General features: G+C 43.8%; 3 protein-coding genes and 1 long non-coding RNA gene across 10 annotated transcripts; 3 read left to right on the top strand and 1 right to left on the bottom strand.

Annotated features, from left to right (window-relative positions):
* Positions 1–710: 710 nt before the first annotated feature.
* Positions 711–6,795, top strand: zgc:113276 (uncharacterized protein LOC553748 homolog). Of its 2 annotated transcripts, XM_010886482.3 has the most exons (10): positions 711–949; positions 1,863–2,052; positions 2,909–3,096; positions 3,348–3,563; positions 3,865–4,198; positions 4,741–4,874; positions 5,009–5,248; positions 5,396–5,566; positions 5,687–5,776; positions 6,596–6,795. In XM_010886482.3, exons 2-10 carry the CDS (start codon positions 1,872–1,874, stop codon positions 6,770–6,772), a joined length of 1,731 nt encoding a protein of 576 aa, XP_010884784.1. In that variant the 5' UTR covers positions 711–949; positions 1,863–1,871; the 3' UTR covers positions 6,773–6,795. The 2 variants fall into 2 exon arrangements, with proteins under 2 accessions (XP_010884784.1, XP_019897952.1); XM_020042393.1 differs by lacking the exons at positions 711–949; positions 1,863–2,052 and having other exon boundaries at positions 3,009–3,096; positions 3,209–3,563.
* Positions 6,796–6,807: 12 nt separating this feature from the next.
* pir (pirin) lies at positions 6,808–18,764 on the top strand. Of its 3 annotated transcripts, none has more exons than XM_010886479.5 (10): positions 6,811–7,107; positions 7,352–7,470; positions 8,226–8,318; positions 10,795–10,875; positions 12,547–12,753; positions 14,868–14,952; positions 16,189–16,233; positions 18,048–18,130; positions 18,235–18,301; positions 18,393–18,764. In XM_010886479.5, exons 2-10 carry the CDS (start codon positions 7,375–7,377, stop codon positions 18,509–18,511), a joined length of 876 nt encoding a protein of 291 aa, XP_010884781.4. In that variant the 5' UTR covers positions 6,811–7,107; positions 7,352–7,374; the 3' UTR covers positions 18,512–18,764. The 3 variants fall into 3 exon arrangements, with proteins under 3 accessions (XP_019897955.1, XP_010884781.4, XP_034145602.1); XM_034289711.1 differs by having other exon boundaries at positions 6,811–7,108; positions 7,349–7,470; XM_020042396.3 differs by lacking the exon at positions 18,235–18,301 and having other exon boundaries at positions 6,808–7,107; positions 7,349–7,470; positions 18,393–18,512.
* A 90-nt stretch (positions 18,765–18,854) lies between these two features.
* Positions 18,855–25,467, top strand: vegfd (vascular endothelial growth factor D). Of its 3 annotated transcripts, none has more exons than XM_010886498.3 (7): positions 18,855–19,928; positions 22,726–22,978; positions 23,457–23,647; positions 23,958–24,085; positions 24,195–24,313; positions 24,676–24,844; positions 25,053–25,467. In XM_010886498.3, exons 1-7 carry the CDS (start codon positions 19,827–19,829, stop codon positions 25,060–25,062), a joined length of 972 nt encoding a protein of 323 aa, XP_010884800.1. In that variant the 5' UTR covers positions 18,855–19,826; the 3' UTR covers positions 25,063–25,467. The 3 variants fall into 3 exon arrangements, with proteins under 3 accessions (XP_010884800.1, XP_019897954.1, XP_019897953.1); XM_020042394.2 differs by lacking the exon at positions 18,855–19,928 and adding an exon at positions 20,059–20,194; XM_020042395.2 differs by lacking the exon at positions 25,053–25,467 and having other exon boundaries at positions 24,617–24,767.
* On the bottom strand, positions 22,159–24,188 carry LOC117593732. Of its 2 annotated transcripts, none has more exons than XR_004575151.1 (3): positions 23,944–24,188; positions 23,415–23,631; positions 22,159–22,962 (listed from the first exon to the last, which is right to left on the bottom strand). It is a non-coding gene; the product is annotated as an uncharacterized LOC117593732 (long non-coding RNA). The 2 variants fall into 2 exon arrangements; XR_004575152.1 differs by lacking the exon at positions 23,944–24,188 and adding an exon at positions 23,831–23,937.
* Positions 25,468–27,966: the final 2,499 nt, after the last annotated feature.

The raw sequence follows: 27,966 nt of genomic DNA, 5'->3' as shown, positions 1-27,966 counted from the left end.
GATTGTACTAGTTAGTCCAGGGTTTAGTTTATGGTGGAGAGGATAGTACTAGTTAGTCCAGGGTTTAGTTTATGAAGAGTGGATAATACAAGTTAGTCCAGGGTTTAGTTTATGGTGGAGGGGATAGTACTAGTTAATCCAGGGTTTAGTTTATGATGAGGGGATAGTACTAGTTAGTCTACAGTTTAGTTGAGGGTGGAGGGGATAGTACTAGTTAGTCCATGGTTTATTTTATGATGGAGGGGATAGTTCTAGTTAGTCCAGGGTTTTGATTATGGTGGGGATAGTACTAGTTAGTCCAGGGTTTAGTTTATGATGAGGGGATAATACAAGTTAGTCCAGGGTTTAGTTTATGGTGGAGGGGATTGTACTAGTGTCTAAAGCGAGTTTGATGAGGCAACAACAAATGCAAATTGTTTAACTAACAGCCAAGAAAGTTTCATGTAGCCTAATTAAGAGCAGTCGGTTGGTGTCCTGTTACCTGAGGTTAGAGAGAAGACAATAGCCATAAGGTTGCTGGTATATAATATAAATCATATGACAACGTGAAGTTATGGGTTTGGGGAGCTCCACTGGTAAACCGTACCTAGTAAGCCCCCCCCCCCCCCCCCCCACACACACACACACTGTTTTATGGTGGGACTATTTTGAGACCTCTCTCAAAATAGTATCTACAGACGCCTTACATGATTAGATTACTGGGCCGAACAGCCATGAGTTAGCTACCACTGTTTACAGCCTTTGTTGTTTTCAACTTTAGTTTAATTTGTTTTATGCCTTAGTTTATTTCGTTTTAAGCCTTAGTTAATTTTATTTCAAGGCTCTGCATTTTGTTTTCCGCATTAGTTCATTTTCTTTTAAACTTTCGTTCATTTTGATTGTTTTCCGGTTTGACATTGTGTCTTTACTTTTTTGTAACTGACTTGACAGATCCAGGAAACCTAACAAGGTACTGTGTTTTTTTGGGTGTGCAAATATTCACAGACTGTCTTGACAGATACTCAAAGGTGGGCTTAGAACTTCTAAAAAAAAAAAAAAGGTCAATATAGAACCTCTGAGGCTAAATGAAGAAGTAGCCCAAATGACAACTTTCGCCTGTGCTATGGCCCTCAGACACCAGCCATCAGCCCTCGGACTAACAGGCCTATGCTAGACACATGTAGACATCTAACTGTTAACGACAAATAAAACTATCGGCAATCATGCCCCGAGTAAAATGTTGTGCATGTGAATGTACTTTCTAGCTGTTGTATGGAACAGTATTGTGAATGCGTGTATAACACCCATGTCTGACAGCTGTATACGCACAAGAGCTGTTATTGAAACCATCACTGTAATGACTGACGTTAACCAGTTCCCTCGAGTGGTCTCTGGTTTCATCGTTAGTCTCGGTTTTCATATCTTGTGGTTTGTGGTGCAGTTAGAGATTGACACAGTTTCTGTACATATATTGTGTGTGTGTGCATGTGTGTGTGTGTGGTACATGTACTTACTGTACATGTGGGATCCAGAAGTGCACTCAAAGATCAACTGTCCCCATAAGGAAAAAAAGCAAAGTCTGGCTTAGGGGTTAGGTTTGGTGTAAAACGTACAATAGGGGTAAGTTAGGGTTAGTGTTAGGGATAGGTTTAGGCATCAAGGGGTTAGGTTTAGCTGAAGGCATTAAACATAAAGGTTAGGTTGTTGAGGTAAAGGTTAGGTTATGAAACGGAAAATAGGGAATAATGTTTTGTGTCCTGCAAAGGATAGAAAAACAAATGTGTTAATTTTAGTGTGTGTGTGTGTGTGTGTGTTTGCATATGTTTTTTGTTTATTAGGTATTGTAATGTATTTTGTATGTGTGTGTGTGTGCGTGCTCCCAGGCGTGCGTGATGTTGGATGTGCTGATAATAGGCGCTGGACCCCATGCCCTGACCCTGGCCACCCTGCTGTCCCACCCTGACCAGGCCCTGTCCCCAGCCTCCCCCAGCACAGACATCCTGCATGGGGTGAAACTCAGCCGAGGCAGGGCCCAGAGCAGCCACTTAAAGAACCACAAAAAAGGAGCTAACAGTGAGTCTAACTGCAACACCTGTATGTTTTCCCAGTACCTTTTTCATTAAGGGGCCCGGATTAGGTCTACTTCTGGACTACTGATTCAATTTCTACTTTTCAATTTCACCACAAGTGCTTTTCAGGAAATGGGTAGGACACAATACGAATCCCAGAATCTGGGCCATAGTGTAGACACACACTCCAGTTTCTCCACCTGTTTTGATGCAATTTCGTTACAAATAAGAAAGATACATTGCCAATTAAATGAAAGTAAAGTCAGTTCAGAAAGTACACCGACATTCCAGTTCTAATGTTAAATTAAGAAAATCTGGAACTGGAATTTGTTGTCCTTCCTGATTCATAATGTAGGCTAAAGACAATCAGCACTCTTTTCTCCAAACCCCCCATTTTATAATGTAGGGTGCAGCCAATCAGCATTCTCTATTCTGACCACACGGTTGATAATGTAGGATACAGCCAATCAGAATTCTGTATTCAAACCACACGGTTTCTAATATGGGCTTTAGCAAGCTGTCGGTGCCATCTGTCTGACAGGTCTCTAATGTCTCCCCATGCCCAGGACAACAGCCAGAGAGGGATCTGACGGCTCCAACCCAGTCCTAGGCCCAGTCTAGAGACTAAAACTCAAATCACCATTAAATGTGCCTTTTAGTCAATAATCACAATGTAGCCTTAAAAGTCCAGTCCAATATGACTGGGACGTGACGACAAGACCGTAAATTTGTATTCATTTACAAGGATCATGGACTTGTTGTTCAGGTGCCACGTGTTTCTTTTAGGGACCGGGAAACAGGTGTGTGGACTCCATCGTCTCACAAGCTGCCCACCTGACAGGTTGCTTTTATTTCTCCAGGGCAGCAGACAGTTGAGCGTGAGAAGCAGGCAGAGACTGAGTCAGAACCAGAGACGTGCCCCCCACTGGACTTCAGAGTGGTGGATTCATATGGAGCATGGACCACACTGTGGGAGAACCAGTTTCGGGCACTCAGAATCCCTCATCTTCGCTCACACACCCTGGTGCACACAGACCCACTGAACAAGGTACTTGTCTAGGAACGGGCTACATTTTCAGGTCATTCAGTTCAGCAGGAAGTTAAATGAAATAAGCCTCAATATGCATTCAGGGATTCATCCTGACCAAACTTTTTTTCAGGCCATTACATTTCCATAAGCAGAAGAGATGATCCACCATGACTCTTTCCTTCATTATCATACAACATCTCTGCAACCTTGAATTAATGAATGGGCTCATTCTGATCCCCTTGTCATCAATCACAAATGTGTGTGCCCAGAGGGCATTGCAGGAGTTTGTCCTTGAGCACGATCGGACCTCCGAGCTGCGGAGCCTCCCGGACCAGATCTACATTCTGGACGAAAACGCGTTCTTTAACGACATGCGTCTGGGAAAGAAGGCCAAGAGGAGACTGAGCAACAGTCAAGGGCATCATAGGAGCCTTTACTTCAGCCTGCCGGAGACCCGGCTCAGTGTGGACTTCTTCAGGCAGCAGGTTGGCCATGGAGATGCACGCTGGCCATGCTGAGTAGTGGAGAAAAAGCACAATACTAACCGCCCTGCTACATCAGTGAGTGTATTAACAATGCATGCGAAAACACACCAGGGCTGCCAAAGACTAATCCTGTAGAGCTGTTATTGGACAATCTTGAAAATTAATTTAGTTAAGTTTGCATATCCATCTTGTATTTGTTAATGTATACTGCATGTTTTTATTTGTGTGTGTGTGTGTATGTATGTGTGTGTATATGTGTGTGTTCTACTGAAATGAATGTGAACAATTATTTTCAATCCAGGTAAAGAAATATAACCTGGACAGTGTCCTGATAAAAGGCACAGTGGACAGGCTGATCCCTGTGATGTCAGAAGGATCTGTGGCTTCATTCAGGGCACTCCTTCAGAGTGGGGAGGTTCTTGAGGCGCGGCGGGTTGTAATGGCGACCGGCCCTACCCGTGCTCAGATGGCCAACATCCCCACATGGGTTTCAGCCATCACGGAGACCTACCCAGAGGAGCGAATGCAGCACACCGTGCAGCTCATGCACTATCACCCTGCCACAAGGTCGGCTAGGCAACGGGAACAAGGAAGTCAGGACCAGGAACAGGAAGATAGTCCCTCGCTCTTATCAGGTGGGTTGACTTTTATAGCTCTGATATGACGGGCTATAAAACTAACTGAACCTCAGGTATTAAATCAGACTTGTAAGAGACTGGGCTGAGCGTTGGGGATTACATACAACATTTTGCAACTGAAGCGCATGTTGTGACAACAAAAGCAATCGTTAACCCATGCTGTCACAACGCCCAAGTTGCGTTAATGTCGGCTTGCAAACAAACAGAAATGTTCGGCACGTGGTTATGCAAACTCATTTACAAAATGAAATTACAAAATTGGAATTGAATTTAAGGAAAACAAAAAACATCTGGGGCTGAAGAACGGGAAGCCCAGGCCTAACGATGCCACTGTTTAAAGTGTGCAGCCGTCCCACACCGCCAGACCATGCTCCATGTAACAACAGCACCCTCAGCTGGTCCTCAGGTGGCATGACATGGTAGCTGAGTTTCCTATTGGAACACAACTTGGTTTAAAAAACAAATAGAACAGCAATGTTGATTGTGTTGAGCAGGACAGTGTGTCTGTTGTAGACGCCCCCTCTGTCTTCCTCCACCAGGTGACTATGTGGTGTCTGAGCCTGGCCAGAGGGTGCTGGTGGTCGGAGGAGGCCTGACCAGCGCTCACGTCATTTCCATTGCATTACAGCAGGGAGCCAGTCATGTGACATGGGTGATGCGGAAACACTTACAGGTCTGCCTCGATCTATTCCCCTGTTACATGTTGCCAGATTCCAAGAGCTTTCGATAAATTCCCTGGTTTTCTTGAAATCTTCAAAACCCCAGAGTCAGATCTCACCCGGTCCTGCCTCTGTTGTTCTGACCCAGCTGAAGCAGTTTGACGTGGGGGATGTCGAGAGCCTCGTGGGCCGGTACTCCCACATGGAGCACGGCATCAAGCTGGACGGCCTGGCCTACCTGCGTCAGTTCTACAACGAGAGCAGCCTCCACAAGAGGCTGGCCATGATCAGGCAGGCCAGGAAGGGAGGAGCTGTGACCCCCGAGGCCTACGCGGCCCTGCAGCCCTACATCCAGACAGGCCAGCTGGCCATCCGAGCCTACTGCCAGGTACATTACATCATATACAGACACCAGACCAACTAATGCACTCCTATTGGCAATTGGGGGGGGGGGGGGGGGGGTCCAGTGCGTGCGTGCTGGTGTGTGTGTGGCGGGCGGTGGAGTTGGAATTAAAGGCTTAGCGTTGTTTCACAGGTGACTGAAGCTAAGTGGTGCTATAAGAGCCAGGCGTGGATCCTGTCAATGTGCGGGCAGAACGGCTGTGAGTCCTGGACAGGAGACAGGATATGGCTGGCCACCGGATGCAAACTGGACGTGAACCAGGACCAAATGCTCTCAGCGGTCATCAAGGAATACCCGATTCAGGTCTGATGCCATAAGGTCAAGTTCAGCGAGGACTGATTGTGTCGCTGTCATTTAAGTCAACCCAGATCCACCAAAATATCTACTCTGCTCCTATTTGATGTGTGTGTTGCTCACTTGTAGGTCATTGATGGTTGGCCATGTATTTCGGAGACCTTGCAGTGGGCTCCAGGCTGCCCGCTATATCTAATGGGACAGTACACGGCCCTACAGGTATCAGGATTCATGGCTTTAACGTAAATTAAGAAATTGGGTACAATATATTGTCAGAGATTGTCTCGTTCAAACGGGCTGGAATTTTGTTAAAGATTCACAGATTTCTTTACTAAATAAATAATAAAACCCTGGGAAGTCCTCTTACGCAATATTCACACCCCATGGACAATTTCACATTTTACTGCGCTGCAATGTGAAATAAAAATTTATTTTTGCAAAAGATCAACACAAAATAAGTTTATAGATGACTTTTTATATATTGTCAACTACATCTTTCAATTTCACTGGTTGATAATTTTTGAGTATCTGGTTGGTCCCATCCAATTGACGACATGAAAAATGGCAAAAACCCTCAATGATGCTGCCATTTCATTCGGAATCCATGAATAGGCATATCCCTAATATAGTGTTAAGTCCACAAATAAACGGGAGAGTACAATGCCTTAATTTTATACCAGGTCGTTTTATTTAGGAAAGTGACACAATTTGCTGTAGGTCGTACTCACGACTGAAATTAGTAGGACTTTACTGTAGTTCAGCAACACGCCTAATTTAGAGTCCGTACGTAGAGTGCCATGGCAAGTTTGCCAACTCAACCAAATGTTGTAATTTTAGCAAGGAACATACAAAAAACATATAAGTAGCCTATATTTGCCTATTAAGATAATGTTGTGTGTTATCCGCAGTCATTCAGACTGTAGTCACAGTGACTCAGCAGTTTTATTTTCACCTCTCAAACACGATGATCACCGTAGCTGATCTAGACTGAACAGTCACAGCGAATCAGCTGCTTTTCTTTTCTATCCACTAACACAGGTAGGTCCACACGCGGTAAATCTGGCTGGGGGACAGGCGGCAGGCACCCGGATCGCTAAAGACGTCATAACCCAGCACAACCGAAGACACAGTCGAGATAGGGTGAAAGAACCCACCTCGGAAAGAACCCAGACCGAAGAATATATTGAACAGATGCACGGGTTGATGTGGTTATAATTAAAAACGGTCGTACATTTCGAAGGGAGAGTAGGTGGGAAACGGCTTCCGCAGTCTTGCTGAAAAGTGAAAAAGAGAGCCACCTCCCCCCGGTACAATTAATACCTTCCTTCGTGGTATGAAGCCACGCCCTTGAATTCTGTTTCTGCGCGACCGGTTCTGGAGTTACACTGTCAACAATAATTTTGCGGTAGATGCCTGTTACATATAGTATACGCATTGATAAATTATTTCATTGGCCAGCCTACATATAATGTTTGTCTGTTCGTAGTTGTTTCTGTTTGCCAGCACTTTCTGAATCGTCTTGTCTCATTAATTGACTACTGTTCTACCAGGTTAGTGACATTTAAGTTTGTAAGCCTGTCAAATAATTGACACCAATGTTATTGCTCCTTATGCTGTCTTTTGTGCCCCATATTACCAGAATAAAATTAATTGTTAGCAAAAAATACGCCTCTATCTATAACAATATCTATGACGTTTAAACGAATAGGTGTTAAGTTGATCAATTTGAAATGTTTTTGTAGGTTTTGGCAATATTTTCTGTTCTGTTTTTCCTGTAATTATACCGTAAAGAAGGTTAGCCAAAGGCAATAGCGACCATGCTGACAGTTAAAAGAGTTGTGAAGACAGTTTTGAGTGTGGAGCAGGCAGAAGGTTTGGGAGCCCGTGTCCGCAGAAGCATTGGGAGAAAAGAGGTGAGTAGCTGTCATACCGACTGTCCTTTTACACTAGCCGCTTGTCTGAACTCTTTGTTACTGTCTCGAGTTGAGGAGTGATAAATATTTTGCGAAATTTGCAAGTAAACAGCATTTTAACCATGAGCCAGCAGACATTATTCATCTATTATGAATAATGAAATATTAACATCATTTCAATATTTGTGTGCACACATTTACCATACTTATTTGTCCCTTCGATCAGTGGAATCCTGCAATTCATACTCAAAATACTTTCAACAAACCTTTTCCTCTACAGAATCTCAGATAATGTGCTACTTAAAGGCCTTGTAAAAAGTGAATTTCAGAACACTCCCTAAAGGACTGCATTTCTACTGGATGAACACATATAGGGTTCCCATTGTGAAAATACAATAATTGGCGTTTAAGCTTTCTAATGAAAATCTTTGCGTATCCTATTTTCACAATACTTGGAACAGTATTCTATGGATACACTCCTCCATCAAGTCGAAATAATCAAAAACATTGGCTGTGGTGGACAAAATGTTTTTCCTAACAAATCCAACTAACTTTGGGCAACCATTAAATAAGGATGAATTGAGGTAATATATTATGGATGTCATCATGTTTAATCATATGACTATGGATGTAAAATAACTACCATTTATGACATGTAGCCTAATATCTATCCTTGTTTCCAAGCTTTAATTGCAGACAAGAGAGCTGGTTGGTGAATGATACTAGCTAATATCATATCTATGTATTTATTTCAGCTGATGAATCTGGATCCTTTCTTGATGTTAGATGAATTCAGAGTGAGCAAACCAGCTGGCTTCCCTGACCATCCTCACAGAGGCTTTGAGACAGTGAGTCTGGCGTTGTCTGTTTAGCTAACGTACAAAAACCTTTGTCTCTTCTTCTGTAGTGATACATTATTGTCTTTGAAGATGCTGTCTGGGACTTCTAGTTACAAGTGGGTCCCTATGTCACCCCATAATGTTTGAGAACCACTGACATATACAAGACAAATCTATTTTGAATTATTTTCCCTGCTGATGACCCAGTTTTATTTCACTCAAATTGGGTCAAAGGGAGGGACCAGGAAATTAACTCGAAAGGACCAACCATTTTGCCAGTTTCAAATGGTGGAAGCTTTCACTGGCATTGTCCGTGTACGGATCGTTTACAATCTTTTAGAGTTATCTCCCCAGATATGATCTGATTCCGTCTCTTTGACCCACAGTCAAATAGAGCTGTAATGTGGAAAAACCGGTTCATATCAGGACAAAGCTTATTATTGAAGATCAGACGCAATATTAATGCACAAACCTTCCAATGCCACCAGATGGAGCCAACAGGCCTACTGTAATACACATCTTTTCCATATTATCCTCAGCTTTTATATACAGTATCTCATAAAGTGAGTGCATCCCTCACATTTTTGTAAATATTTGAGTATATATTTTCATGTGACAACACTGAAGAAATGAAACTTTGCTACAATGTAAAGGTGTGAGTGTACACCTTGTATAACAGTGTAAATTTGCACACACAGCCATTAATGTCTAAACCGCTGGCAACAATTAGCCATTTTCCCTCCACGGTGTCATGTGACTCGTTAGTGTTAGGTCTCAGGTGTGAATGGGGAGCAAAAATTTGGTGTCATCGCTCTCACACTCCCTCATACTGGTTACTGGAAGTTTAACATGGCACCTCATGGCAAAGAACTCTCTGAGGATCTGAAAAAAATAATTGTTGCTCTACATAAAGATGGCCTACGGTATAAGAAGATTGCCAAGACCATGAAACTGAGCTGCAGCACTGTGTACAAGTGTTTTAACAGGACAGGTTCCACTCAGAACAGGCCTCGCCATGGTCAACCAAAGAAGTGGAGTGCACATGCTCAGCGTCATATCCAGAGGTTGTCTTTGGGAAATAGACGTATGAGTGCTGCCAGCATTGCTGGAGAGGTTGAAGGGGTGGGGTGTCAGCCTGTCAGTGCTCAGACCGTCAGTGCTCCGGTGGCAACCTGTGAAGCTCTGATGAACTCCATGCCCAAGAGGGTTAAGGCAGTGCTGGAAAATGATGGTGGCCACACAAAATATTGACACTGGCCCAATTTGGACATTTTCACTTAGGGGTGTACTCAGTTTTGTTGCCAGCGGTTTTGACATTAATGGCTGTGTGTTGTGATATTCTAAGAGGACAGCAAATGTGCACTGTTATACAAGCTGTACACTCACTACTTTACATTGTAGCAAAGTGTCATTTCTTCAGTGTTGTCACACGAACAGATATAATCAAATATTTACAACAATGTGAGGGGTGTACTCACTTTTGTGAGATACTGTAGGTCCATGCTTTTATTGTGTGTTTTAATAGAAACTGATTTCATACATTTGGACCAAGAAGAGAGGAAAGAAAAAAGAAAGAAAGTATGCTGTAATTTGTTTATGTTAGTGAATTGTGAATCCAACTGTCCTGGCCGAAGTTAAAGCTAGTCTCTTATATAGAAGAGACTTAGCACATGTAAAGATATATAGTGTTTAGATTGGACAATGAGAAGGAGGGGATGACGTCCTACAGGCCCAGCATGCCTTGCAGCAGGTGTGTTTTCTCATGGTCACATGGCCTCATGTTTCACAGCTGGCAGATCACAGGCTGCTCTCTGCACCCGGGCTGGAGGTTGAGAAGCCTCCCTGAGAGACAGATGTTAACCTCTGACATGTACCTTTCTTCTTCCTGTCCGGGAGAGGACACATGCTCTGGTCTTTTAGTGGCCAGCCAGGGCCTTGTGGAATCTTGTCTGTCCTTGTTCGAGGACATAGCATCAGAGGTGTACAAAGTACAAAGTAAAAGTACTCAACTGGGTTCGGCTGTGTTCACCACTTTAGGGAGGTATCTAATTAAGGTCTAAGTAACCAGGGAAAGGGAGTTCAAAACTAACCAGTGATCAATTAAATAAAAAAGTGTACATTTCCAATTTAGGTCACTGGTTAGTTATGAACTCTGATTAACTGGTCATTTTGATCTTCATTAGGAACTTCCCAAAACTGGTGAACACAGCTGAGCACTTTTACTCTGCATTGCATTCTTTACATTTCAATTTCATTAGTTTAGAGTAGTCCTTAGTCAGGGTGACACTCCATTTCTCACACAGATGAACACTACCATGATCTTTATCCTTTTCCTAACCTCAGCTGGCAAAGGGAAAGACTGAAACAGTAGCTTTTCAGCAGGCTCTCTTACTATTTAGTAGAGCCCATTGCTTGTGTACTGTTTAAGTAGTATTTTGCATATAAACTATCTATGTGTAAAGTCAGTTATTTTGTCCTTGTTAAGGTGACATACCTTCTGGAAGGTGTCTCTGCCCATGAGGATTTCTGTGGCCACTCAGGACTGCTGAATGCTGGGGATTTACAGGTAGAGCCAAACACACACACACACACACACACCCACAAGTTTGTACAGCTACCCTCATGGGGATCAGAAAATAGAAATTGCATGCTGTCTTGCCCTAATCTTAACCCTAAATCTAACCCTAACCCTTAACCTAACCCTAACCTTAACCTCAATAAAGTAAAATGTATGCCTGAAATATTACCTAGATGTAATGCCTAACCTTAACCCTGAACTTAACCAAAAACGCCTGGACCCCAATTCTAACTATAAAATAAATTGTAAGTTTGACCCTAAACCTAAATCCTGAGCCGGAATTTGACTTTTGCCTCACAGGGACTGGCAAAAGGTCCCAAGGAGTCAAATCTTTTCTGGTTTTACTGTACTCATTGGGACATTTGGTCCCCATGAGTTTAGTAAGACCTAAAACACACACAAACACAGCACGGCCAGGTTGAGAGGACTACTAGACACCTAGAGCCAATGAAACTCCCTGGCTGACACTGACTCACTGCCCACGGATAACAAGGGCAAACAGCTTTACGACTGCTACGCGGGAAAACACCGGAAATGCCTTCAAGGCACGATACTTCATTAGTTCTGGTGGAAATGTGGGTTTGGAAGTGTACGTACATTCATTATGGGTACTACTGTGTATGGAAGAGCTGGAGCTAACTCATGGCACACAGGGTTTTCTTGTCGACAGAGGAACAGGGGCACTGTGGAGCAGGCAGGGGAAAGCTGCTGACGAGGCTCTTAAGTGTTATTGCTCCGCTTAATAAGCTACCCACAGCAACGCTGCATCACTTCCCTGGAACTGTAGAGTGGCATCAGAAATGGCTTCCCATCCCCCATCCCCTAACCTGTATTCCCTACAGCCTTTTCCCTATCCCCTATTTCATATTTCCTATTCTCTATTCTCTATAACTGATCCCCTATTCCCTATCCTGTATTTCCTACAGCCTTTTCCCTATTTCATATTTCCTATTCTCTATTCCCTATAACCTATTCCATATTCCCTATACTATTTTCCCTAATGCATTTTCCCTGTCCCCTATTCCCTTCCACATATCCCCTATTCCCTATTATATATTTCCTATCCCCTAAATATTATCCTATATCCCTTATCCTTTATTCCCTACCATCTATTCCTTATCCATTATTTCCTACCCCCTATTTCTTTACTCCCTACCGCTTATTCCTTATCCATTAATCCCTACCCCCTATTCCTTATCCTTTATTCCCTCCCCCCTATTCCTTATCCTTTATTCCCAATCCCTATTCTTGGCCTGTGTTCCCTATCCCCTATATTCCCTGTCCTCGATTCCCTATTCCCTATCCGCTACTACAATTGATACTATTACTACTTCCGCTGTCACTACTACAGTACAACTATTATTAATACTGTTATTATACTGTTATTGGGTTACTACAGCTGATAATACTGCTTAATTCCTGCTGTTCCTGTTTTAGATGAAGAATGATGGGTGCCTGAAATTTCATTAACTGAATGTCATTGTTACAAAAAACTTTGAAGATTTTCACCGTAATGATAAACATTTCCACAATCAAGTCTTTTTAACTTGCGCTTGTAGTTTAATTTAATTTATTAGTTTAGTAATACTTTCATAATTTAAGGACCCACCACGTATATATACCTTTTGTTTTTATTCCCAAACTCTGTCTCTTGATCAGTGGATGACTGCCGGCCGTGGGGTTGTCCATGCCGAGATGCCCGTGTCAGACGAGCCCATCCACGGTCTCCAGCTATGGGTCAACCTGAGGGGCAAAGACAAGATGGTGGAGCCCCAGTACCAAGAGCTAAAAAGTGGCCAGATTCCCAAGCCCAGCAAGGAAGGGGTCACAATTGGCGTCATCTCTGGACAGGCCTTGGAGGTACAGGTAAGGAGCACCATGTTAACCCTAACAATCCAAACCATCTGGGGGTACGAGTAAGAACCGCCACGTTAACCCTCGGTAACGGGGAAGAGGCAGGGGACGAACACCGTGCCAGTGTTCTGGGCCCCGGAGGGCGTTTATTAACAAAAACTGAAACATAACCAAAACCTGGTGGCAGGGAACTCCCTCTTCTGACTTCTTTCCTTTCTGCTGCCCAAAACCGCTTCCCTAGTGGGCCTTTCATCCTCTCCCTGACCAGGCCTGATTGGGGGCAGGTTTGAGCCCCGTCACGGGGTGGCAGCCGAGCTGGCTTAATGCAACTGCGCTGCGTTCAAGGGGCCCTGATTCAAAGCTTCGGGCCAGGTGGTTCTCCCTGGGGCGTTGGCCCGGTGCTGATACGGAGAGTGTGCGTTCGTGCCACGCCTAACAACCCTAACCGTCTGGTATGCAGCACATGGTTTAGATACTTCTAATAAATGTTTGTGGCAGAGCTATCTAACTTCCCGGGAAAGTTGTTTTTCAAGTCAAATCCCTGCTGGCAGCTGTCATCAGGTTTGACCTGTCTTCAACTGGAGCTCAAAGGCAGAAGTACCATATTACACTCTTGGTCCCTTGTAGAAAAATGTAGGAAACTCTTAATTCATACTTCTTGGTAGCAATGATGATATTTCAAAGAACAATATCATCATCAGGAGCGTTACATCACAGTTTGGGGGTTTAAATGAGTGTGTGTTCCTGGAACTATTTGACTATTGCAATGTAACTGAATTGGCCAGGGTTTTTCCCATAACTGACCAGATCTTTGAAGTCCACAGACCTAGAAATGCCTTTCTGCCCTTCATCTCCTCCCTGCAATCCTCCGCATCATCTTCCTGGACTTCGTCCCCGTCTCTGTCATCCCCTCCCCTTACTTCTCTCCCTTACTTCTTATCCATCTCACCCCATTCTCCTCCTTTTCCTCCTCATCCTTCTTCTCTTCCTCCTCATCCCTCTCCCCGTTCTCCTTCGTCTCTTCCTCCTCATCCCTCACCCCCTCCTCATCCCTCTCCCCCTTCTCTTCCTTCTCATCTCTCTCCCCCTTCTCCTCCTCCTCCTCATCCCTCTCCTCCTCCTCCTCACCCCTCTCCTCCTTCTCCTTATCCCTCTCCTCCTCATCCCTCTCCTCATCATCCCTCTCCTCCTTCTCCTCCTCCTCATCATCCCTCTCCTCCTTCTCCTCCCTCTCCTCCTCCTCTTCATCCCTCTCCTCCTTCTCCTTCTCCTCATCCCTCTTTCCCCCTTCTCACCATCTCTCGCTCTGTCTGCTGAGTAGGAGGAAGCAGGAAATGAGTTGCAGATTTCTGGGGAAGAAGGGGGGTTTATCATGTTTCTGATGTAGATGTGGTTATGGCTGGGTCTGCACTGGGCTGGGGCTTGGCAAACAGGGTTACTCCAGGGCAGGAGAGGGGGTAGAGGTCCTTATGACGTCTGTGAGGTTTGTAATTTTACAGACTGAACTTCGTCTGAAGCTGGGAAGGGGCAGGGTCCTAGCTGGGTCCAGATCTGACTGGCTAGCACAATTCCTCCAGAGCAAGGGAAAGACACAACAGCCAGACGGGCTCAGGAAGTCCAACGTTTTTTTTGCACAGTGACCAATGCTGTTAAGGTTGCAACATTTTGTTTTTGAAAATTCTCCTAAACAATTTTGAATAACTACAGCTATAATCAGGAAATATTGTAAGAGATGCCTGAAGTTGTCTAAATTACTACAGAAATCCTGCTGTGTTTAAATGTCAGAACATTTCCCAAAATGCATTAAATTAAAGTTTAAACAGTATTTTAGGCATTCTAAGCAGTATTTAATGCAGTAATTTCCTGACCAGCAAGAATACAGTTTGACTTATTTGATGGTTAATCAAACGAATATTTGAAATGGTACCGTATGTGCAGTCCTTGAATCAGGTGGAGTAAACGTCTGAATTGGTTTTTATGTAATTCTACTACTTTCATTTGAATGAAATTTAAATGATTAGCGTGTGAGGAGCCAATTTAAATAAATTAGAAATTATTATTAAAGAAGCTATTCAATTCAGATATTCCAAAACTGCTACATGTACATCTTGTCCTTTTTTGTCCAGTCACAAATCTTCACCAGGACTCCAACAATGTTCCTGGACTTCAAGCTGGATGGAGGTGCCAAGCATGTCCAACCCATTCCTTCAGGTAGAACAACTCTACACCATCTCCTGCAGATAAAAATAAAATCATAAATGTCAAGTCATAAATGTTTAAGTGGAGAGTACAGACCTCAAACTTTTTGAAACTTGAATAGACTACTAAGTTAACATTTTAACATCAAATTAGAATCTGGGATGACATTTGTCTGTGCTACGACAGAGATGCTATCTCTGCTATGGTAAATGGACATCCCCAGTGGTTCTAAGTATTTCAAACGTTATCCAAAAGGCTTTTACAGCCAGCCTGCTTGTTTTCTCTGCTGTGCCTGGTTTTATTGAATGGTCCTACTGTACAAAACGTTAAGTAGTCAGTTTGTTTGCATGTGTAGGCGTGTGTGTGTGTGTGTGTGTGTGTGTGTGTGTGCGTGTGTGTGTGTGTGTGTGTGTCTGCGTGCTCTGTGCGCTGCCTGTGTGCGTGTCTGGACAGAAGCCTCATACGTCATTGTACATCAGGGCCCCGTGGTTGATTAGATATTAGATATCAGACCATCATCAGATTATCTCCCAATGCTCACATGGCTTGGCGTTGGTGTTCCATGGCTGTTTGCTGTAGTAATAATTGTAATAAGGTATTAAGAATATTCTGATTGTTATTTACATTGTAGTAGAAAACAAGTTAATAAATGTAATAGCAACTGGTTAGAGGAGATGATCCATTTCTACATTTTAATATGACTAAGAGAGCGGAACATTGAACTAACTCTAAATGAAAGGATAGAAGGAGAAACAAGGGACAGAGTGGGAGGAGGAGGGAGACAGAATGGGAGGAGGAAGAAGGAGGCAGAGTGGAAGGAGGAAGAAGGAGGCAGAGTGGAAGGAGGAGGAAGGAGGCAGAGTGGAAGGAGGAGGGAGGCCTAGTGGAACGAGGAGGGAGACAGAATGGGAGGAGGAAGAAGGAGGCAGAGTGGAAGGAGGAAGAAGGAGGCAGAGTGGAAGGAGGAGGGAGGCAGAATGGGAGGAGGAAGAAGGAGGCAGAGTGGAAGGAGGAAGAAGGAGGCAGAGTGGAAGGAGGAAGAAGGAGGCAGAGTGGAAGGAGGAGGAAGGAGAAAAAATTCAAGGAGGAATGAGACAGAATTCAAGGATACAGGGTGTGAGCTGGGTGTGAGCTGGATCCCAACTACAGGGGAACTTACACTGTTCTAAAGGCTACAGTTAATAATTCCACCAGGCCCTGTTCACACATTACACGTCATCATGGGAAACTTTTTATCCTTTCTTTTAGGGTGGACCACATTTATCTACACGCTGGCAGGGTCAGTTCATTTTGGTGAGTTTCTCTTAATAAATGTTATGACCCTCGATTACATTGGTCTTTGTTGTTTTACTTTTGTTTTAAAGTGTTTTTCTTTTAAGTCTTAATTCTAATTATTCACTCAACTTTCCTTTTCAATGTTTTGGACATGCAGTGGTCTCTTAATTTTTATATATATATATATATAAAGCACCTTGAAATGCACTTTATTGTTGGAAAAGGGCTCTATAAATAATGTTGGATTTTATTTTTCTTGAACATTTTCACGAGACCCCAGCTAACCTGAAGCCCCATTGATAGTCGTCCAGAACAATATTGTGTTTGGCAGTGGTACAGAAACAGTCTATCTCATTAACTTACCTTGCACAGAGGGAGAAAGAGGAGAGAGAGGTGAGTATTTGTTTCATTAGCCATCCTCTTCCCCCTTCATCCTCTCCGGATGTCATGTCAAAGTGAGGAGTAGCCCTGTGATCTGCAGCCAATAGCAGCTGCTTGGAAGAGTTCGGGAACGGGACAGAAGCACACTGGAATCCTTCATATTGAGATTCATGTTCTAGAATCTATAGGACTTCACACCTGTGGTTGTCTGCTGCAATACCTGTGACGGGGATGACGAGTAAAACCACTGTTTTACTGCACCTTATTGTGACCTCTCTCATTAACATGCAAATGTGTGAATATTCAAATAATATGCGTGAGGGAGTGGGGTATATTGGAAATATACAACGGCTTAGAGCTACTGATAGACATGGCCATTAATGCCTTTTCGCTATTAAAAACTGAGTGGTCAGATTCCAGAATGCTGATTGGGTGAGAGCTGTGGTATATGTTAACAATAAGGAATGAGGGGGTGTGGTATATGCCCAATATACCACAGTTAAGAGCTGCTCTTAGTCACAAAACATTGCAGAGTGCCTGGACACAGCTTAGTCGTGGTACATTGGCAATTTATCACAACTCCCCAAGATTGTGATTTAATACCCATGGTTTACAGTGTCATATACCATGGGTATTGGCCAATCAGCATTCAAGATTCAAACCACCCGGTTTTAAGAGATGTATAACACTGATATAACACCACACAACTTTTCAATGTTCTAGTTGAGTTGTTTACCAGGTCATAATAGCAATAAGGCATTTGGAGGGGTTTGCGGTATTGGCCGAAGTACCACAGCTAAAGGCTGTATCCAGGCATTCAGTAATGTATCTTGCCTAAGAACAAACCTTAGCTTTGTACATTGGCTGTATACCCCCCCACACCCCCTGTGTCTTATTGCTTAAATATATGTTAACTTTTTACATGAGAAGCAGTAATGCTTGGTGGTTTTATTACAGTTCATGCATATTTGATATTTGTTTCCAGTGAATGTTGTATTAGGATTTCATTAAACATAACTGTTTCTGTGTAAGGATTTTGCCTAAACTTCATGAATAATTGTATTCAGATGTTTTTCAAATGAAGGAAAGCTGAAACCGTTCTCTGTGACTAAGATTAAAGTGGGTTTGAATGAAGACGCCACTGAATTGACTGTGTGTAGTGCAGTCTGAAAGAGGGATCATACACAGCTGTCTTTGATAAATATATACACCACAACTAGAGGCGGTTGGCATTGCATTTAGTTTGAACAGAGCATTAGATGAATGGTGAACCAGGTGAGAGGGTGAATATATCTTTTCCCTGGTTCTAGTCTTTGCATGTTTTTTTTCCCTCAGGTTTAAATCTTTCATAAAATCCTCAAATTGCATTTTGGATGAATTTAGGATGCCTTTACATTTAAAACTAGTTTGCCATTCGTTGACCTTTGTTGTCACTGTTTTGGCTCTTCCAGGTCCAGATGAGGAGCAGCAGGAAGTTATGCCTCATCATACTGTTGTATTTGGTGATGGAGATGGTGTGAAAGTAGAAAATAAGGTTTGCTACCTTAGCACCATACAGATGTAGCCTGATTTTAACACAACTTTTAATAATGTGAAAATCAATAGTATTCAAATTGCCCCCCCCCCCCCCCCCCCAAGACATTGGATATCGCTCACTTTGTACTGATAGCGGGGCAGCCCATCAATGAACCTGTGGTCCAACAAGGCAAGTCCTGAATAATTAACAGCAATCTCCAGCCATGTACCCCAAGATGAAATTGATTTGGTTCAATGTGACACGCCTGTTTTTCCTCTAGGTCCGTTTGTGATGAACACCCAGGAGGAGATCAACCAGGCCATCAGAGACTACAGGAAAGAAACAAATGGCTTTGAGAGAGCTAAAGGGTGGAGATCAAAAATCAGGGATGGTTGTTAAGCAGCAGCAACAGCCACTTACTTCATACGTTTACAGACTCTTTTGTGTCATAACTATTTACTCTTTGAACGTTGTTTGTTTGATTGGCTTCTTATAAGTGTTTCTATAGTAAAACGTTTTGCACATGGATATACACTCACTATTCCGACAAAACCATTAAACTGAAATGCCAAGTCAGTGATGAAAATGGACCTTCAGTTTCACCACTTTAAATGTGTCATGCTGTGATTTCTATTAAAGCTTGCTAATTTAACCGCTGAAGTTCTCTATAATTGGACATGCTGTTATCCATTACTGAACGTGGGGTAAACCAACTGGGTTTCACATTTCAAGACCATTTGCTTATGTCAGAATGACGCCACACACTGCTATTAGCTGCTCTCCTCTCCCTCCCTCCCTCTGCAGAAAATTGGGTGGGTTTTGGGTGGGATGGGATGAGGGGTGGAGCCCAATAGGCAGAATTCCTCCTCACTGGCCTGTGCAGCCATGCTGCGTAGCTGAGGTCTGGATCACATTTAAACCACATGTTCTCACTGCATCAGATGAGCTGTGAACCTGGTGTGGAAATACTGTGACAGCCAAGCCAAGGCAGGGACAGATGGAACAGAACTCCAGGCAGACAGACTGACAGACACCAGCACCTTCCAGAACGCAGTGTCTGAGGAACGGAAACTTAAGTTGTGGTTTAGCGCTCGTAATCAAACAGGCTGTTTAACGCAGAGGCTGACTGACCCACCCTGGATACTGAGACCCGAAGAGGTCTGGACTCACTGGATGAAGAGAAGAGAGGCAACAGAGGGTGTTTTCTTCGTTGACACTCAGCACCTGCATAGCTTGCTCGTTGGGGTTGAGGGCTGGGTGTCTGTGTAGCATTTGGCGACAACTGCTGATGACTTTGAGGGTTGGCCTGATAGTGGATGTCCCAGCTCGTAGTTTGACGAACAGTCCCAAGTCCACGAAGGAAGTCCAAGTCCTGGAGGTCCATTAGGAGCCCGGTCTCTCGCGACTGATTGGAGGTGCGTGTGCTCCCTGGCCGTGCGTGCAGTTTGGTCTTTTGGCTCCCGGCCCCGCGTCGAGCCCGTCTGAGTCAAGAGAGGAAGAGGAGAGAGAGACGGAGGTGCTCGAAGGAACCTATTCGCCGGTCTGTTTTCTCCGGTGGTGTCGGTGACCAGCGGCACGGTAACCCTAACAGCAGGGTCTGTGTGGTCCAGTGTTGGATTGTCCCGCCTCCGTAACTGCCATCTCTGCCACAGAGGATTACCCAACGCAGGGGAAGGACTCTGAAGAGAGCTGGGGTTTCAACGTTTGAAGCAGGATGTGGTGTACGCTTGTTGTCAGTGCTGAGGCGTTGCTGGTGTTGCTGATGTGGAACCTGGGAACATCGGAAGAGGTTCAGGAGGACCCCAACACGCTCCGGGTACGTGCCCGTCGTTTCTTTCGTGTCATTGCTGTGCGACGTCGTCTGCCTGTTCGGCCCAGGGCTGGTTCCGTTGTGGATCCGAAAACATTGTCGTCATTATTAAGGGTCTGTGAATGAAAAGTATGTTTCGTCGCCAGTTTTAAGCGCGTTCTTCTTATTCTTAGCAACCTAATTGGCTCTACTCAGAACTCATCGTGTGAGCTGATATAACTTGTGCCCACCCATTGTTAGTCGTCCACACAGACCAGCGCCAACAGAGAAGGGTTTGTGTTTGCTCTCGATCTCCCTTTCGATGTGCTCATTCTTATCTCTTATGCAAACTGCACCAATTGATTTAAAGTAGGAGCATGTCCGGATTGCATAAAGAAAGGAAAACTCCCTGTCTGTTTTCTGTTGTTTCTGCTCTCTGTCTGTCTGGTTTTAGGGAAAGCTGTTTCGGCTCCGCCCTCACATCATATGCTCCCTCATATTGGACACATCAGAGAGGGCTCATGTCACTACAACGACTTCAGTGAAATCTTGCGAACCGTTCGTTTTTTTGTTTGAGTCTGACACAGGTTTCACTTCGCAAGACAATCTTTTTCTGCCTCTGGCAAGGCTTTACACCCTTTCCCCCGGTTCTCCTCCACTCCTCCTCCACTCCTCCTCCACTCTTCCTCCACTCCTCCTCCTCCTCCTGTGTGAACTTTCCATCCATTCTGTGAGTTTCCCTTGTCATCTCATAAAATAATTAAAGTCCTTCATTTCTTTGCCTTTCTATTCTTTCTCACTGGCTTGGCCTGACCGCACCCTGTTTTACTAGACTAGATGTTTAAAAGCCATTCATTATTTTGATTTCCAATTGGTGAAAAGGCACAATTTTAAATTGCAGCACTTGAGGGTTATGTTAACACAGTCATGGTGAATCATGTCCAGGATTTTTTTGTAACATGCAGAAATGTTATTTTAACATTATGGGTGGAGTCAGGAGGGGTCAAGCCAGCTGTTAAGCCGTGGAGCCGCATCAAACGTGGTTTAAATTATTATGTTAATAATGTCACGCGGAGGTGTCCCCCAATGATGTGTGGTAAATTGTACCGGTGACGGTTTCCATTACTTGGACCCAGACGGAACCAACTTATAGTGAATTTCCGACTTGCTTTTTAATCTGCAGTAGAAGATCATTACTATCATAATTTTCCAATTTTTTTCCCCCTCTTGTTTAAAAAATGTACCCTCTTGTGTCCCTCTTGTTTCAAAAACGCAACTTTAATATGATTTGATTCAACACGGTGTAGTTTTTGAGTTGTGATCTACTCTGCTTGCTTGTCATTCGCAGACTATAATACAGCCGCAATTGTCATTTTATCTCCAAGTGAAAAAACAGCTAGGGATCCTCGTAGTCTTTCTCTTCTGCCTCTTTAGCTCCTTGGGAAGTAGAAGGCTTGTCTTCTCAGAGCGTCTGGAGCTCCTCGACAGGTGCTTCCTGGCAAATGCACCCCCCCTTCCCTCAACCACTGGAGAACCCCCCCCCCCCCCAATACCCAGCAACGCCACCCCGGGCCAACTCTTTCATTCCCAGCTGTTCTGCGGGTTGATGCCAGGGGCTCTACTGTGCAGTTAGGGTACAATAGGCCGGGGGAACGAGAGGAAGCGGAGATTAGATCCGTATCTAGCACTGCAGCGCTGGGACATGCGTCAGCACTCAATGTTTCTGAATCTGTCGTGTTATAATTCAGGATCATGTTAAATGTCAAAAACCCCGAACAGCTGTCAGCGGTCTGTGTGAACTGGTCGGTAACGGCACACTCAGAAGCGGGATGACAGTGTGTGGAGACTGGCATGCATCACCAGTTCAGTCCCGCTCCTTGTTAGCGGTTTATCCTGGCTTGTATGTAAGAGTCCTGCCCTCTTGTGGTGCGTGGACGTATTTGACTGACCTAATTTAACAGGACATTATACATTGGAAATGCCATTTAATCCTTGTCGCGATGACTTAACGACAAAAATGAAAGTAATTCTGAATTGACTACTGTTTTTTTCAAAATCTGTGTGGCTCGCTTTTAAATAAACATGTTTTAATAAACATGCATGTAGGACTGTGATACATCTACCACTAATTTTTGGTTGACTTGCCTAGCTATCTGACTGTTACCATCAATATATCGCTCAGGATAAGATCTACTAACTGACAAAAATGTTAATGCAATGTAAAATTAGCATTAAAATCAGCAGTGCGCTGAGCCTTCTAATTAATTCTGTCTAGGAACAACATTTAGTGCCCTCTAGAAGTTATGGACTCCTTGGTAATGATGACCAAAAAAAGGCTCAGTAAACAAACTGCTGTTTATAAGCATGATCTTAAACATATGAAAGAGTTCGAAATACGTATATTAAAGTGTTTCACTAAAAACATATATTCAAAATTATTGGCAACTGTGGGAATTCTCATGGTGGATGACAGGGAGGTAGTTGGGACCATCTGTGGGAAGAATAACTCTGTCATAGTACGTTTTCCTCACTGAGGTAGCTCTTTCCAAGTCTGTTGTAACATAAAGCTTGAAGGTAACTTCCCCTGCTTCTCTATAGGTTCATGTGTGCCGAAGAGCTGGTTGACATGTGACAGAATTGGGAAAGTTGGAACTTTGGATGGACTGAGGCATTCGAGATAATTTTCAGGAATTTTATTTGATTTATTCATGACATTGTGATGCAGCTGATGACCCAAGTCTAGCTGCAGAGGGACGTCTCTTTGGCTGTGCGTTATTGCTCTGCTGTTCTATATTCTACTCTGCTTCCGATTTCCCCTGTTCAGCGGATCAACCAGGAGAAGTGGGTGAGGGACATGCGTTCGGCCGCCAGCCTGGATGAACTCCTCAAGTTGACAGACTTCCCTGACTGGAAGCTTTGGAAATGTCGCCTGAAACTCCAACACCTGGAGACGTCGCCGTCGGTGCCCTCGTCCTCTCAGCAGCCCGACTACCGATCAACCTCCTCCTCTGCTGGGTCTGGATCCCATCGCTCCACGCGATATGCTGGAGAATCCTTCAGCCTGGAGATAATTAAAGGTGTGTTGGTTCAAAAACCTGGTCTCCTCGTGGCTGTCTTCACCCTTCAAGCTAAAGCCTATACATATGTTCAGGGGAGCTGATGTAAATCTTAAGATGCAGGCTTGGAATGTGAGCACATCTACACTCTGGCCACTTTATTAGGTACACATGCTTGTCAAAGCCAGTAGCCAAACTCAATATATAAAGCGTGCAGAGTCAAGAGTCATAGTCGAGATTAAACCTTTTGACTATGACTCTTGACTCTCCATGCTTAATATATTGACTGTGGTACAACCAAGCGGAATGGGGATAGACGTGTGATCTGAGCAACTGACCATGATAGTTGCGGATCAGATATAATGGTTCCAGCATCTCAAAAACAACTGACTTCCTGGGATTTTCTTGCACTATAGTCTCTCTTTCTGGTAGTGTACATATATACACACACACACACATTTTTGTTTCACTCCCTGTTCTTGGGTTGTATGTTTGTCAGCCATAGAAGAGGAGTGGCAGAAGACCCAGTGCATGCCCAGGGAGACGTGTGTAGACGTGGCCAAGGAACTGGGCACCATCACCTCCATGTTCTTCAAACCGCCCTGCGTGTCCGTGTTCAGGTGTAACGGGTGCTGCGGTAATGAGGGTGTCTCATGCCGAAACACAAGTACTACCTATGTTAATAAAACAGTGAGCATATCTTCTCAAAGTCCCCCTATACATCTGCCAGATACACACTGAATAACGTTTATGATGATGACAAGCGTCCTGAGTTAAAACCATGTATGATGATAAAAGATATCCTACATGAAAACCGTTTATGATGATAAACGATATCCTACCTGAAAATCAAATGTGATGATAAAAACATACCTTAAATGAAGACCATTGACGATGGACTGAACATACAAACTGTGCCTGTCTTCTAATAAATGAGAGACTGAAATGAGATTCAGCGGTATTCGTCGTTGACTCAAGAAGCTTACTTTGGTTCTGACAGTTGCTGAGTGTCGTGCCATTTAAGTTTGGACCCGAGCCAGTGTTGATAAAGGTCGCCAATCACACAGAGTGTAAGTGCCTGGAACCGCCCCTGATCCGACGCCACACCCGCGCTCACAGGAGGAATGGGTGAGTGCACACACCCACACACACACACACACACGCACACAAACACACACACAAACTTCTTTTAAGTAATCTTAGCAGTAAGTAACCGATCTGGTGTGTTTGGTTACAGGTGCTCTCCGACCCGTCAGCAGTCAGAACCAGAAGAATCAACACGTCTGTGTGCTAGTGGGTTCATCTGGGACTGCACAGCCAATCACTGTGTACCCTACCCCTCCAATAAACAATCAGGTTAGCCCGTTACACTTCCATATAGATTAACATTTTAACATTCCCCTTAAAAAGACTTTATAGATGTTTAACAACATGTAAGAAAAATGAAAAAAGTATTTCTACTAGCTAGCATAACCATAGCATTGGATGACCGTATCTACTAGCTAGCATAACCATATAGCATTGGATGACCGTATTTCATCGGTGCGCTAGGTTGTAACGGTCAAACCTATAACTAAAATTAAATAATTGAATAAAAGTGCGTTTATTTTCAATGACTTGTCAATCAACTGAAAATGTGAACTCCCATTGCTTCACGAGTTGAGACGAACCTTGCTGTGTAATGAGACGGAGTCGTTCTGCTGTCTGCACTGCACCAGAATCTTCTTCCAGTACGTGGATGGACGACTGTGAACTAGATGTGGTCAGGTGTGACTGTATCCCCACGGCACAGCCCAACCCCGTGCCAAGGCCACCCTCTCCTCCATGTCACCTTAATCAAACCGTTTGTGCCACCAGCCGACAGCACTTTGACCACGGCTCCTGCAGGTGAAGTACACTTTGAGATAAATTGTCAGTAGTTCATCGATCAACATGTTTATATGTCAGTTACTGAGATCTCAGGTCTACATTTTAAAAAGTATTGAAATAGAGGAACATTATGTAAATCAGAAATGTTTTGGTGCTCCAAAATCATAGTTGTGTATAATGACATCTCATGTGGCTACATAACATATTCTCCCTCTTTTATCCACAGATGCCAGTGACATTAAGCATAAGAAATATAACCTTTGACTATCTGCTTGGCTTTGAAGTTTGAAAGCAGAGAAAAGGCTCATAATTTATTTATATCGCTATTTATATCTAACTTCAAATAAAAAGTGTTTTCTCTTCCTAACCCACATACACAGGACCCTGTTAAGTATTGTGACATGTAAAAATGCTTAATATTTTATTTACATATTTAAATGATTAGTACTTCTAAGCACTGAACATATATGTACTTAAGCTAAAGAATAATATTTTTTTAATTTCTGCAACATAACATTGTAAATATAACAGATGTTTGTCTTTAGGGGTTTATGTTTATAGTTTCAGCAAATCTTTCTCACATTGCTGGCAGAGCTAATTTGTTGTTATTCCAAGATAACCTTTCAGTTGTGTTGTTCACACCTCCATTATATGATTTTGTTTGAATAAAATGTATAAGTAAACAACAAATGTGTACTAAGACAACCAATTATTTGTATGCGACCTATGAAACCAATAGGTTATATGTTGCTACAGGTAGCTAGAAACTATGAATGAGGACTGAATCAAATGATCAGATAAAGATGGACTGATGAGGGAGACAGTGCAACAGAAAGCTGTAGAATAAGGTTCAAGACAGAAATTCAACGCTACTGTTGTTTGCTCCTTGGGGTTTAAGGCCAGGTGTTTAGTAAAAGCACTTTGTGCTGTAAAAAGGGCTTTAGAAATTCATTTGATTGATTGATTGAGGACATGTTGACACTTAGCTATGGACTGTGTATTATGATGATATGCATCTCAAATTACACTTTTTCCAGTAGGCCTCTAGTGTATTCAGATGCTGTTCAATCCTTCTACAATGTCGAGGTCATAATCCTTTCAAATTTCAGAATGGACTGAAATGGGAGGAATCCAAACGTGATATTTCAATATGTATGGTGCAATTTTGGTGCTTGTTTCCCATATAACTACACTTTTACACAAGGGCAGCATTGTTTTATATCCTCAAGTTCCCAACATTACCGATGTGTTTTAGTCTTGCAAGCTACAGCTCTGCAAAAAAGGTTTTGAGTGAGGAACAGAAGGGTTTAAACTAAGAGACCACTGCAAATTGAACGCTTCTGTTCCTCACTCAAAACATTTGGAAAGGAAAGAAAAAGGTGCAGTGGTCTCTTAATTTTACCTGCAGTGTAAAATAGGAACAGCAGAGGGCATCTTTGGGTATAATAGTTTCACATTGCCTACTGCTTTCTGTTTTCAGCATCATTCACGCCCCATGGCAATTAATTTGTTTTTTTCCATCCCCATCTATCACAAATTACACCCTGCTCCATCTATAGTCCTCAACTGGCCCCAGTCATATTTTGCGTACTAAACAGGGAATGGAAAGCCATTTGGGCCTTAGGCTTCTCAATGAGTGCGAACTTGAATAACTTCGCAAGCTCCTCACAGACAGATTCAGCATTAAGGCTTGTCCCTTGGCAGCCACGCACAGCGAACCGATTCATCAGCACGTGTGCCTGCCAGGTGTCTGTTCGGTTCTGTTCTGAGAGCAGCCACACTGTGGCTGAGTGATATCCGTGGATGTGCCCCTGAGACAGGCTGTTCAGTGATCCACGAGCCTCTCCCCCCCCCCCCCCCCCCCCGACCGTTGTTGTTCTGGAGTCTCATCCTCCAGGCATTTATCTCTGTGTTTCTCTCTCCTTTCCCCGCTCTCCCTTAATCCCTCCCTCCATCCATTTGCATTTAAGTTATTTAACAGGTGCTCTTATCCGAAGCGACACACTGTCTCGCCCCCCCCCCCTCCCTCCCTCCATCACTCTCTCCAGGGAGCGGCAATCTTCTCCTCCCTCCTTTTCTGCCCCAGAGTCTGCTAGTGGCCATAAGAGGTCATAAGTCAGAGAACAGACAGCGCTGACATAATGGAGGTCCAGGGCAGTTGGGCTGGACACCACTACCACCAACAAACACGTTCCATGTCAGATCCTTTACATCAAAGACTCCCCTCAAGCCGTTATTATTTACCAAGCACTCACTTTCGGATTGGACTGTGGGGCTTCACAGCAGTTTTGAAGTTGGTTTTTGATGATGAGATAGGTCTGTGTTTGGACTGCAGAGTGTCCATGTCTAGAGGAAGAGTAGTAGGAACGAAGAATGGAAGGCCTTTCTAGTGATAAAGGAGCCCTGTGTTATGAGGTGTTTTTCCATCCTCTATTGGTTCGGCTAGACCGGACCTGTACGAACGGATTGTAGTGGTGCTGATTGAGCAGGGAAAGAAGGCAGGGACAAACACAACTGCCTCTCACAGCGGCATCAGGTGATCTTCAATCTCTTCTCACTGATGCCTGTCTTTGACACGCTGTGACAAGTGACCGGGGGGGATCCAGCCGCCACTTCCCCAGTCATCATCCTGCTATCCAAGCGGAACTGAAAAGGTCATCCTGTAGTCCCTTTGTTTCGCCTAAGACGTCCTCCAGCCACTCCTGATCTTCTCCTTTCGGGAAAAGTAATGTCCCTTGTATACAGGCAAGTCAAGTCAAATTATTATTATTTTTTTCACACAGTCGCAGTTGTGAAGTAGTAGGGCATTGGAAGAGTGTATCCGACGGTGCCCTCTGATGTCCTCTGCCTCTCCAGAGCCATAGAGATCAATATGGGAAATTCCCAAACCCCAACTGGTGCTACGTCATCGTAATGTACATCGACTGTTGAGACGTCCCATTGCCTATTTTGGTTAGTGTGTAAAATCTGGCGTAAAGGAATTTAAAACTTCTTGGTCGTCTGTGCTTGCAAACCGTCATGACACTGCCATTTATCATGGTACCCAGGTGATCGGAAAGTTCTTTTCTGACAGGATGGGAATGTTGACGTTTTACTTCTCCGACAACGCTGAGGGGAATGTAACCATGATGTTGTGACAG

This window comes from Esox lucius, chromosome 22 (genome assembly GCF_011004845.1).
Source record: "Esox lucius isolate fEsoLuc1 chromosome 22, fEsoLuc1.pri, whole genome shotgun sequence".
NCBI lineage: Eukaryota > Metazoa > Chordata > Actinopteri > Esociformes > Esocidae > Esox > Esox lucius.
The sequence above is the reverse complement of the archived record's forward strand: the minus strand, read 5'-3'. Positions and strand labels throughout refer to the sequence as shown.

What these genes read in the sequence shown, in the direction of transcription:
- pir (XM_010886479.5), top strand. Translation starts at nt 7,375, where the DNA reads ATGCTGACAGTTAAAAGAGTTGTGAAGACAGTTTTGAGTGTGGAGCAG. An exon ending in GAAGCATTGGGAGAAAAGAG is followed by an intron (nt 7,471 to 8,225) that starts GTGAGTAGCTGT and finishes TATTTATTTCAG; the next exon opens with CTGATGAATCTGGATCCTTT. An exon ending in TGAATGCTGGGGATTTACAG is followed by an intron (nt 10,876 to 12,546) that starts GTAGAGCCAAAC and finishes TCTCTTGATCAG; the next exon opens with TGGATGACTGCCGGCCGTGG.
- vegfd (XM_010886498.3), top strand. Translation starts at nt 19,827, where the DNA reads ATGTGGTGTACGCTTGTTGTCAGTGCTGAGGCGTTGCTGGTGTTGCTG. An exon ending in CAGCCTGGAGATAATTAAAG is followed by an intron (nt 22,979 to 23,456) that starts GTGTGTTGGTTC and finishes TATGTTTGTCAG; the next exon opens with CCATAGAAGAGGAGTGGCAG. An exon ending in CCCCTCCAATAAACAATCAG is followed by an intron (nt 24,314 to 24,675) that starts GTTAGCCCGTTA and finishes GCACTGCACCAG; the next exon opens with AATCTTCTTCCAGTACGTGG.
- zgc:113276 (XM_010886482.3), top strand. Translation starts at nt 1,872, where the DNA reads ATGTTGGATGTGCTGATAATAGGCGCTGGACCCCATGCCCTGACCCTG. An exon ending in CCATCCGAGCCTACTGCCAG is followed by an intron (nt 5,249 to 5,395) that starts GTACATTACATC and finishes GTTGTTTCACAG; the next exon opens with GTGACTGAAGCTAAGTGGTG. An exon ending in TCAAGGAATACCCGATTCAG is followed by an intron (nt 5,567 to 5,686) that starts GTCTGATGCCAT and finishes GCTCACTTGTAG; the next exon opens with GTCATTGATGGTTGGCCATG.